The 12,627-nt window shown below is 47.7% G+C and overlaps 1 protein-coding gene across 1 annotated transcript; it reads left to right on the top strand.

Annotated features, from left to right (window-relative positions):
• The first annotated feature begins 9,523 nt into the window (after window positions 1-9,523).
• kcnj15 (potassium inwardly rectifying channel subfamily J member 15) lies at window positions 9,524-12,471 on the top strand. Its single transcript, XM_049017124.1, has 2 exons — window positions 9,524-10,374; window positions 10,948-12,471. Exon 2 carries the CDS (start codon window positions 10,967-10,969, stop codon window positions 12,029-12,031), a length of 1,065 nt encoding a protein of 354 aa, XP_048873081.1. The 5' UTR covers window positions 9,524-10,374; window positions 10,948-10,966; the 3' UTR covers window positions 12,032-12,471.
• The last annotated feature ends 156 nt before the right edge of the window (window positions 12,472-12,627 follow it).

The raw sequence follows: 12,627 nt of genomic DNA, 5'->3' as shown, positions 1-12,627 counted from the left end.
AGGTGCTGCTGCTGCTATCCCAGATTATGGACCAGGGCGGAGGAGGTTGTGGCCCTGCCTGTCCGCCGAGCAAGAAGTAAAAATAAACAGGGGCAGCAGGCAGGGTGCCGAGGACAGAAATGGGAGCGAGGCGGCAGAAATAGAGGCTCTGAGGTATTAGTGACGCCATCGGAGAGGGGAAGCTCGGAAAAAGCCGGGGGGCGCGGATCGGAACCCAGTTTGAATCCGACGAGTGGCCTGTGATGTGACGAGAACGGCACAGTTGGGGCAACCAGGGGCATACCCATAAAGCTCCGCCCCTCTGATGCAGAAGGGCGTCCCCTACATGACGGAATCCTTTTATCTCCTGCTGTGAAAGATTAAGTAGGACCATCTCTTAGCTGGGGGGGGGGGGGGGGCGGGTAGGCTTGCTTTCATACGGCTCAACGAAGTGCTATAAAATAAAAGTGTCAGTAAGGTTTTTATAAAAGTGTAAGGAAACACAACATCTCAAAAAATACATTTTGGGGGGGGAGCATGCGAGGGTCAGCTTGGTCTGTCAGCCAATTGGAGCGTGGGGGCTGTTTCTGGCTGACGGATAATGACCATACCCCAGGCCCGACAGCCGTAACGAGATGGCCGGTCCTCCCGGTAAAATAACAAAGCGACAGTGACACTTAGCAGGCCGCCGCTGATGCGGGAAGCCGTGTGACTGTCCCCCAGCTCCCCTCCCGGCCCCCACGGTCCCCTGACGCCACGCTATATTTGGAAGAACGCTGCGTCTATCGAGCCGCCGCATCGATGCCTCCCTGGCTCGCGTTTGTCGCCCCGTCGGCGCAGAGCATCGCCCTGGCCAGTCTAAACGTGGGGCTAAAATAAACCGCACATGACACGCGGCCCTTGTCCACGGGGGCCGCTCCATGTCCCAGGTGACGGTACCCCCACCCCCCCACCGAAAAAAAACTCATGTTGCTGCAAGATGCCACTCTGCGTCCGCAGAGGTGTGGAAAACATGCACACACAGGCACACACACGCAGACACACACACACGAGTGTGCAGCTCCAGAAAGGCTCTGGAAGAAGTCGCACCTTGACACGGCACAACTGTGGTAATGAGCCCCGCCACCTGGTGATCAGATGTACTGAGCAGTCCTCGCATCTGAGTGCCCGCGTTTGGTCTGCCTCGGCTGATGGAAATATAATGCCCCCCCCCTCCCCTCAGTTTTAATCAATTAACGACATAATTTTCTGGCCATTTGCCTTATGAGCGACTCAGGGACGGGTATGTTTTGTAGAGCTATTCAGTGGTGCCCCCTGGTGTAACCAAAAGAGACAATATGTCCTGGAGGAAAATCACCGGCGAGGAACAAGCCACAAATACCCCGAGATTTGTTACTATGACCTGAAGTGGGCAGCTGTGCCCTCTGCTATTGGGAGGCAGCCTGTGGCTCGGTGGATTCGGCCTCTGTGCCTGGGATCGAACACTGCCAGTTCAAACCTTGTCTTTGGCCCTTGGGCATGGACCTTAATCCCCCCCCCCCCACCCCCGAAAATTGATCCAGGGTTGGTGGATAAATGGCTGAACCTGTGCACAGACCCCAATCTTTGCAAGATGGGATATGTCAGCACTAAAATATTCCAATCTAATTGATTTTGTTCTTGTGCAAATGGAAAAATAAAGAATTTTTTTCATTTATTTGTGGGATGACACTGTGTTCAGGCAGGTAGCTGTGCAGTACGCTGTGATTCGGAAGGCAGCTGTGGGATGCACTGTGTTCAGGAAGGCAGCTGTGGAGTACTCTGTGTTCAGGTTCCAGGTTTAGGATATGTTCAGGCGGGCAGCCGGCGCTTAATCCTCAGGCCCAACAGGACAGAGTGACATTTCCACAGAGCTGCTTCTCAGATCTTGCTTCCTTTTAAAACGTCAGACGGGATGGGATCCGTGTTGTGCTTTTATACATCGCCCGCCTGACCTTTTCACTGCCGAGAGACAAGCATGGCCAGCAGGCAAGACACAGCAGGAGGAAACAAATCCAGGGAAAGGGAGGAGAAAGAGGAGGAGCAGGAGGATGAGGTTGAGGAGGAGAGATCAAGCACATTCTCAAAAAACAAACCTAGAGTTAAAAATGCCAATTAACACAGATTAGGGGAGCAAATGTTGTCGCACTTCTGATCTCGGGGTTTAAATGCAGGGTAACCTTTGAAATGCTAGATTACTGTTATGCAGTAAATTGGCTGGAAATATTATATTAAGCATTGGATTACAGGCAGACAAACACACCTTGCTTAATTCCCTCTAATAGCTTTCAGTCAACAAGCCCTTTGTCATTATAGGTTACATGTAGATAAGCCAAACGGCCAGATCTCCAGGCATCTGAGAATCATACACACCCAGAACCCAGTATTCGATGGGCGGATGGAAATATAAGAAGATACTTTAGAAAAGATCCCTGTTTATTGTTTGTTTTTAAATGCACAAAAATGCTTTCTGGGAAACTAAACGGTCAAATGTCTTTTTTCTGTGTGATTCACACATTACATTGTTTATGTTCAGCCAGATTGGACATGTTTCGTTTCCGCTTTGGCTCAGGTCTCCGGTCTCGTCTAAAGCCGAACATGAAGATCTTGGCTGAAGACGAAAGAGCGAAGCTCGGAAGGGCCCCTGGCCTGGGAGTTGCACCTCACTCCACAAAATTTGCCGCGTCGTCCATCCATCGGCAGAAAGTTCTGGATCTGAACTTCAAAGCCTGCAGTTAATTTACACCGGACCTCAAACAGTCCATGTGCACGTCAGGCTGTCATGCAGGCATGCACACAGCTTTATGTATTTTCCACTGAAAAAAAGAGGCTGTGTGACCTTCGGTCAGGTGACCGAGTGTGGTAAGGGCTTGCTTGTCTCTCGGTTTCCATTGTTTTGCCCTGACCCCTATATAATCTACACCCAGGGTATGGTGCCTGGGCACCCCTACGCGTCATAAGCTACACTTTGCCCACATTTTTCATTCACATTAGCAAAGCTAAATATAGCCTCATTCATTTCATATTCCAGCTGTCACTGGAGAAGTCATCCCCTACAAGTTCATCAACTGCAAAATGGACTCTGTAAGTCAAGCGTGCTGTTAACATTAACAGTTAAATTTTATGGTTTTTCTGCCTACTGTTGTAAATCCTCCTTACTGGTTCACTATGTACTCAATAAAGCTGTGTCAATGAGTTTATTAGTCAAAGTCTATAATCGTTAAAGGGGCCCTATCATGCTCATTTTCACTGTTCATACTTTACTTTTTGTGGTCTACTAGAATAGTATGTTTCATTGTCCCAAAAACAGATTCTTTTCTCGTCTTGTACATTTGTACATATTCACTCTGCCTATAACAATCTGAAATGTTCTGTTAGAGCTGTAAGCTCCACCCCTTAATGAGCCCAGTGTGCTCTGATTGGTCAGCTTGCCCTACAGATTCTACCCCTGTCTTACAGTCTGCAGACAGATCCTTGCAGGTAGGCAGCCAATAAGGACTGTGTTATGTGATGACCTCACCGTGTCATGGAAGGAAGGGCTGGAATTCTAACAAGTGGTTTCTGTGGTGAGGTACTTCCTTTCACGTGTACGTTCGGCCTTAAGACTTCGCAGACAGTTTACAAGCACATTAATTAACCTATATAAGACCCTAAAGGAAAGGAAAAAACTGGGAAAGCTCATCCCATGTACACAACCAGAACCGGAACTGCTAAAACAACTGTTCACTCCCTATTTTTCCTTTTTCTTAATACAGAGCAGAGGTGTCTGTATTAAACGGCAGAGCTACTTGTGCGTTATGGAGCACGTGTCACCAAGGCCGGGTGTTCATTACACGCATAGGCATCCATCCGCGTGCTTTTCCCACTGTCAAGGCCCTCAGGTGCAGTACGATCCCAGTCACGCTCGGCTCATTTACCCAGCAGAGGACCAATATGTAATAAGGGAGAGAGTCAATTAAAGATGTCATATGGCTAATGGCTAATTAACTCTTTGGTGAGGTTGTGAGATTTTTCACTAATTAGGAAAGTGACCCCTGCCTTCTCCCACATACATCATGCTTTCAAAGAGACCGAGCTCTCGGCTGCACCTGCACATGTTTACAACCTTTTATCTTTCAACGCCAAACTACTTCAGGCCGAAAGGAATCGGCATAAAAGTCACTGTTTATTTAGAATTTTCATTAAAATCGCCCGTCTGTCCGATCGCTTCTCTTAGGGTCATGAGGCGACGTAGGTTACAAGGCGGGGGACACCTTGGACGGGATGCCGAGTCAGCACAGAGCACACACTGTTAAAGATACCCGTTAGCCTAAATGTATTTTTTTGGACTGTCCACAGGAGACTCCTGTGACACGCTGAGAACACGCCATTTGCATACTCACATGGCAGAGGTGCCATTCACACCCCCAACCCCGGGGGGTATAAGGTTCCTGTGTGACCCACCCTTATAAAATCATGCCACTTATATTAAGTTGATTATACAACTTAGCGCAGCAACAAAGGTTTGCAGGTTAAGTACCTTTTTCCCCAAGACTTTCGGAACATGTTCTTGCCCGAAAACCCGTTCCGAAGGCATTTGCTGCCAGGTTGGCTCATGTGCTGTCGGGTCCATGGTTTGTATGGGAATCTATCACAGTACCTCCCTAACTGGAAAAATGTTTGAGTAGCAGGTGGGCAGACTTGCTTAATGTAATTCTGAGATGAGCACAGCTGTGCACTATGAACTTCTGGTGTACAATATTGAGGGAGAGTGGGTGGGTGGGTTCAGCGTTGGGATGCTGGTGATGGGGGTCACAGCGCATTAGCCTGCGCCACCACCCCTCCACTGCTGTCTTGTGATGCATAATCAAGCATGGATGTTGGGTTCAAATAAAGATGGCGGCCTTGGGTGAATCACGAAGGAGGCGGACGTCTCAACGTCACATAACGGGGAATCGGGTTTCCGGTGTTTTCTCTGGGTGGCCTTTCTGTTGCTGTCACAGACATGGCGCGGGACTCAGGCTCCACATGGGCACCGGCGCTGCCAGTGGGGTCGTCATGGAAACCTCAGACGCCAATGTCCGTTTCCAGGCCAATCGAAAGCTCTGTGAGAATTGGAGTTCCTCTTTAAGGGAGTCTACCGAGGTTCTTTCAGATGGGAAGTTCACCTACCCATACTGTAATAGCTAACTACAGGCTCCTGGGGGGGGGGTAGTTGTGGCAAACAAGATTTGTGATCCCCCACTACTTCATTCCAGCCCAGTTTACAGACGGCCCCTTTCCAGAGAAGGGTGTTGACCTCCACCCTCCCCAGGAGTGTGATGAGAGCAGAAGGCAGATCCCGGCATCAGTATCACCCCCCGGTCCCAGTAGATGACGCACCTGTGCGTCAACAAGGCATGAAAACCGGGCCGGCTGAAACGCCAAACCCCCACCCCCCCAGCCGCAGATCTGGGTCTGCCTTTGTCCCTGCAGCCGGCCTCGGGGGGGTTTCAGCTGCCTGGAGCTGTCCCCACCCAGTCTCCCGTGTGACGGGGGTAACGGAGGCAGACCGGTTCCAGACTAGAAGCATCAACACCTAGACACCCGAGGGGATGCCATTGTTTCGCACCCGCCATCCCCCACCCCCCCGCTGCAAACAGACACAAACTGTGACATGAATTCCCTTCTGAACAGGCATCAAGTGCCTCGTTTACACCCCGGAAGCTTCTCTCTCCTTCGTCACACCTGCCAATATCTGCTGAAGCAGGCCCTGTCCCCCAGGACCTGCTGCTGAATTGCTTTCCCAGACTCTTGGCATCCACCTCCTCCCTGACTGGCCGCCTCCTCCCTGACCAGCCACCTCCTCCCTGACTGGCCGCCTCCTCCCTGACTGGCCGCCTCCTCCCTGACCGGCTACCTCCTACCTGACCGACCACCTCCAACCTGACCGGCCACCTCCTCCCTGACCAGCCACCTCCTACCTGACCGGCCACCTCCTCCCTGACCAGCCATCTCCTACCTGACCAGCAGCCTTATTCCTGAACTGGCCACCTCCTCTCTGACCGGCCACCTCCTACCTGGCCGGCCGCCTCCTCCCAGACCGGCTGACCTCCTCCCTGACCGGCCACCTCCAACCTAACCGGTCGCCTCCTCCCTGTCCAGCCACCTCCTATCTGACCGGCTGCCTCCTCCCTGACTAGCTGCCTCCTCTCTGACCGGTCGCCTCCTACCTGACCGGCTGCCTCCTGCCTGACCGGCCACCTCCTGCCTGACCAGTCGCCTCCTACCTGACCGGCCGACCTCCTCCCTGACTGGCCGCCTCCTACCTAACCGGCCGCCTCCTCCCTGACCGGCCAGCTCCTACCTGACTGGCCTCCTCCCTGACCGGCCGCCTCCTCCTTGACTGGCCGCCTCCTACCTGACTGACCGCCTCCTCCCTGACTGGCCTGTGTGCTGTGGTAATAATTCCTCGAGACAGAGACGCCACTGACCTCCCCCTGCCAGTGACCCACAATTCTATAATGGAAACAAGATTTTCACTGTCACACGATGGGGGGGCAAACGGACAGCAAAGCAGAGAAAAAAGCAGAGAACTGCTCTCTCGCAGTTATGTACAGTATGTCTGTTTCACTGTATTGACATAGCGGCTCAGCAGGTAGCACTGCTTTTTGTTGCCTCCAGGGTTGTGGGTTCAAATGCTGCTCTCTGAGTGTGGAGTTTGCGTATCCCCCCCCCCCAAGTTTACATAATTGCACTAAGACCTGGTTCATAGGACTGGTCATCTGCCTCTTACTAGTACTCATCAATTCCTTTGCAATATTTGCATTATGTTTGCATTACAATACATGTTACATTGCACTGTGTCTGTGTATTCTTATAATTGTACTGTATAATTGTATTTATTGTCTTACTGTAAGCAACTTAATCTGAATTTGTGTTCTGTGCATTATTTGTGTTTCCCGGTGGCCGGATGGATATGCAGAGTGAGATTTCCACTGCTTAGTGTAGCTGACTGAGCATATGACAATAAACTCTCTCGAATGCTGATCTCCTGTGGGTTTCTTCCAGCACATCAATGCCCTCCTACCACCCAAAGATGTGCTGTTCATGTAAATTTGTATCTCTAAATTGAATGTATCTGCCCTGGGACAGACCGGCATCCTGGGCTGGGTGTGCCCTGCTTTGTGCTGTCCTCCCTGTGACCTTGTACTGCATAAAATGTAAAGGACAGCGTTTCCCAACCCGGTCCTCTGGGATTCACAGCCAGTTCATGTTTTTGCTCCGGTAGGGAGCTGGGAGGGAGTGAAAATGTGGACCAACTGTTGGGTCCCTGAGGACCGGATTAGGAAACACTGGCCCAGGAGATGGATGGACTGATTATTTTGCTGTTCCTTTGTGCCTGTGTTCTTGGGACTAAAAAATAAAAGAATCGTTCCCTTTTTCTCTGAAGTCTGTCAGGCTACTATAAAGACACTTGTTTGAATTTCTAAAGAAATTGATAAGTTATGTAAGAAATTCAAAGATGTATCTGTTTCTGTTTTTTTAAGCTGTGGACCTCAATTTAAATCAAACCTTCAAGGGCAGTATCATAATTAAAGGATCCTGAGTGGGCAGAGACAGTCTGAATGTCCACATATTTACGGCGTCACCAGTGGCACAGAGAGAGGAATAAAGTGACCTTTTCTTACCTGGAACTGACCCACACGTCAACAAGTGTAAAGCCAAACATTAACAAATCCGCCAATCTCTCCACCCCACACCACCACCCCCATGTGATCGTATCTTTGTCTTTGCACGTTCTCTGTGTTGCACTACATGAAGAGCCGTGGAAAAAAATGCAGAACAATTTTTTGTTGCACTCATTCTTTAATTTATGGGTGTACATCTGTGAATAATATATTTTGCAAACTGCAGCCTGGCACTTCTCTGTTTTTCATTAATGAAACACTTCTTCGTTGCTTTATGGGACTTCAGCCCTGCTTCTAGGAGCCTGATACGGACTGTCCTAGCAGTGCACCTCACACCTGCACTTCCTTTTGAAGGTCACTTGATGTCGTCTTCTGATTCACGAGAAACTGTCAGAATAAAAGATCGTATGGGTCAGGTTGGCATTAGAAAGTCGTTTCCCTCCATTACCTGGCTGGTTTCTGGTCATTCCCAGTCTCTCCTGCTTCACCTTAGTCTTGTGTGCTGCTGTCTTAGAACCTTTGAACCTGGAAGCAGCCTGCCGCTCAGTGTAGCCTTCTGCCAGCAGAACCGGGATTAAATCAATATTTAAAAATGTAGATTTGTTTAAAAATATAGAGTGGTCTCCTTTTCTTTCCACTGCTGCATGCTTGTCTGTCCTCAAAGAATTTCTCACAGGGATCAATAAAATTTTATCTTAATCCTAAGGATAGAGGTTCATAGGTCTATCATTGCACTGATTCTACACACTTGACCTCAAGAATATGTGTATTTAAGAACAGTACATAAATACAGTTGGTGCGTGGGCTCTGACATGACCTCACACCTCCTAGGTTGCAGGCTTGATTCCCAGTTCTTTGGGTGCTTGCATTTTCACCCTGTTTACACAGCTTACTTCTGGGTATCCCATCTTCCTCCTGTGATCCATAGGTCTGTGGTTTAGACCCTGGTGTCTGTGAGCTGCCTTTAGCGAGTGATTGTGTGTGTGTGCTCCTGTAGAGAGTTGGCACATGCCCCAGGATGTACCCTCTGTGTCCTGGGATGTGCTCCAAGGCCCTGCCTGCAAATGACACTGCACAAAAATGCCAATACTGAATTCATGCATATATCTGTAATATTAAAATGGGGGGGAATTGTCTTATTTACCTACTGTAAAAAAGAGGGAAAATATTATCATCTATGATTTTATTATTGATTTTTGTGATTCCCTGCTTGTGGGAAGAAATTTCATAAAATATAAATCTTTGTATTCATAAAAATTGCATATATGTTTTGTCCTATGAATGGTGTATTTGAACGACTCATTTCTCACATGATCTGCGTCTTCATGTAGGCTTGACCAGAAAGGTGAGAACTGAATTAAAGTCTCCAGGTAACTGCGACATTGCATTTGGCCATGTTGTATTTGGTAATCGCTGTTTTCTACTGTGACGGCATGGAAATCCCATATAAGTACAGAGTTCTGCTTGTAAAGAAACGCTTGAACTTCACGTACGTTTTGGTAAAACGCGAGTCAGATTTTATCCGCGAAACATTTGGCTTGCTGATGGGCTGCGTTATTTTTCTTTAAGCGGTGATCGGCATTTACGTGAATGTTTGACAGATACGGAGAGCATCCACTTTGTTCGGCTATAAATGTAGTTTTATGCGGCTCCTTATTTTTGAAGCGTTATATAAGTTTGCGAAACGTGCTGCGCGATATCCCGGGACGAAACATTAATGCGGTTCATCTCGACACTGAGTAAACAGCGGCTGTAGTAATAGGAAAACTTTTGAAAATGACACAACAGGTACGATTTTTTAACATGACTTCCTGCATCTGAGCGAATTAGTGTCACCCGTGTGTGGATATCAGAGCTGGAAAAGACAATCTTTTCTGCAACAAGCAGTGAAATCCGTTCAGCAAAGGACATAGCATTTTTTTACTAGCGGTACGAGCACATAACATAAAATGTCATTAAATTTGCTTAATTTATGACTTTATTTGATTAAGAACTTGATATCTTCACATTGCAGTATCGTGAACATAATTTATAGCCCGTAGTCTTAACAGAGAATACACGAAAATAATAAATAAGAATGCCCTTTTTATGGTTAGTAATATTCAGGCATAATAATCAGTCCCTGAGTTTCAAAATCAAACCTCCACCATTTATGATAAGAATAAATGTAACATCAGCCTCTTAATATTTCTGTACACATGCATCCAGAAACCAAGGAGTGTTTACTGTAAGCAGGGCTGTTTCGGTCCCTGTCTGAATTCAGCGTTGGCCTGGGTGCTTTCAGGCTGGATGGCCGGCCGTAAAAACTTAAAAAAGAGGAGAGATGGGAGCAGAGAAACGAGAGGGGACTGGGACAGGTGCCGTCGGTGGCCATTAAAACCACAGCTGGGAAGGTGGAGCTTGCATTATACTTGAGACTTATGTAAGTCGCTCTGGCTAAGGGCGTCTGCCAAATCCTGTAAATGTAAATGTAAATGAGACAGAAGCTGATTTGCTGTTCGCTCTACACTCATTCACCACCTGGTTTTATTATTTTTTTTAAATCCGTGCTGTCCTAAAAATCTTTGTGCTGAAGTCCGACGCACATCGGCACACACAATAGAGAAGCAACGGCATTGTGTGATTCACTAACAGGGGTTCTAACCTGTTAGTTTCGCATTACGGATAATAACTGCTCAAATCCAGAGAAAACTTTGTATTCCAAGGGGACGAGGAGCTGGAACTAACGGTAGGTCTTACCGGCACTTTGTTGGGACAAAAAGATTGACAGAAATAACAAGCTTACGTTTCAAAAAACATATTCTTGGAATGGGGTTAATTCACAACTTTGAGTTATTGCTTATTAACTAAAGCAAAGAAAGGAATGTCCACCTTGCTTTCCAAAGAATGCATGTTCTTAGTCTATACCCTGTTGTTCTGTATTTTAAAAAGGTCATTTTGTGATTAAAGGGAACATGATAGTATGCTGTGCTGAAATATGGCAAAACTAGCAGAAAAGTTTAAGTTTTTGCAAGTTAAATAACATTTTATTGTTTTCATGTGTCAATAAACTGTTGGATATAGTGCCAAACTAATCAGAAAATTAATTGCATTGCCTACATTATTGCCTAAGAATTAGCCTGGTAAAAAATACATTTATTTTCAAGTGAAACTTGCAAAAATTCAGCATAAGAATTATAAAAGGTAAACTGTAATTAGTGTGTCAGATTGGCGTTTGTGGTGATCCCCTTTCACCCGTCAGAATAGTCTCACCATATTCTTTGATGGATCACATGTTCTTCTGTACGTTTATGCATTTTAGTTCTTTATTTTTGTGGGAGATGGAGGGCGAGACGAATGCAGTGACGAACTCCCAATTTTACAAAATGACCGGCATGGATGACGGAAATCGGAGACGGGTGGTATCCAAGAACGGGCATAGCAACGTGAGAATCGATAACGTGGAAGGCATGGTCAAGCTGTACCTCCATGACATCTGGACCACTGTCGTGGACGTGAGATGGCGCTACAAGCTGACGCTGTTCTCCACCACGTTCCTGATGACCTGGTTCGTCTTCGGCATCATGTACTACTACATCGGTATGCGGAACGGAGACATGGATGACGAGCGGGATTCCAACCACACGCTTTGCGTGGAAAACATGGAAAGCATGATAGGTGCCTTCCTGTTCTCCCTGGAGTCGCAGACCACCATCGGTTATGGCTACCGGTACATCTCTGAGGAATGTCCCCTAGCCATCTTCACGCTGGTGGCTCAGCTGGTCCTCACCGGTCTGGCTGAGATCTTCATTACGGGTACCTTTCTGGCTAAGCTGGGCCGACCCAAGAAGAGAGCGGAAACCATCCAGTTCAGCAAGCTGGCAGTGGTCTGCAGGCACGAGGACAAGCTCTGTCTAATGGTGCGGGTGGCCAATATGAGGAGAAGTCTCCTGATCCAGTGTCAGCTGGCCGGACGGCTGCTCTTCCCGCACGAGACGTTAGAAGGAGAGAAGACCCTGGTTCAACAGACGGGTGTGGATTTCCGAATGGATGGCAGCACTGACTGCCCCTTCCTCATCCTGCCGCTGACCTTCTACCACGTCCTCGACGAGTCCAGTCCGCTGTGGGGCCTCACAGCCGAGAACTTGCCCACCCGCGACTTCGAGCTTGTCCTGACGCTCAATGGCACCATGGAGTCCACAGCCGCTACCTGCCAGAGCCGCACTTCCTACACCCCCGAGGAGATTCTCTGGGGATATGAGTTCAAGCCCATGCTTTTTGCGTCCTCCCAGGGCAAATACGTGGCTGACTTCAAGTGCTTTGATGGTGTGGTACAGTCCAGCGACCCGTCTATGCGGACCTGCAACTGCGGGAAGCTGAAGCTGGAAGAGGAGGTCAAGAAGTAGTGGGGGGCAAGACTCTCCCCACAGCTTCTCGAGCAGTGAATAGACAGGAAATATGTCTTAATTTTGGGAAATGGGGTTTTAGTCTTATGTAACTTATGGAAGATAGCGGTCAAATTTAAAAAAAAATCATAGGGGACACTGGGCACAGTTGTTGAATGTTGTCAGTTGTTCAAAGAGATACAGCAATCTTCCTTCATAACTTATATTCCCCCAAATGCCAGGGATGTTTAGCAAACTAGTACAAATTTACTTTTAAAGGAAAAAAATGTTTTTTTCCATTGTCATTTTTCTACATTTCATAAAAATCAGAATGAAAAAAAATTTAACTGCGGTCTCTCCTACTTTAACCTCTCGGTTTAGACCATCAGATTTCTGTTTTCTTAGATCTAATTGGTGGTTGCCATTAAGAGGACTGGAGCTATTAAATAAGCTTTGGTTAAGTGTGTGGACTTCTGTCTTTTGTTTACCAAGAATCATTCTTGCAAAGAGGTAGGATACTACTATGTGTTTAAAGAGCAGAATAAGCATGCATACTGTCAACAGCGCAGCTTCGGCTTTGGCTAAATGCTTGCTGTAGTCTGCTCACGGCCCCAAAT

Source organism: Brienomyrus brachyistius, chromosome 6 (assembly GCF_023856365.1).
Source record: "Brienomyrus brachyistius isolate T26 chromosome 6, BBRACH_0.4, whole genome shotgun sequence".
Classification (NCBI taxonomy): domain Eukaryota; kingdom Metazoa; phylum Chordata; class Actinopteri; order Osteoglossiformes; family Mormyridae; genus Brienomyrus; species Brienomyrus brachyistius.
Note: the sequence above shows the minus strand (reverse complement) of the source record. Positions and strands in the feature narration are given on the sequence as shown.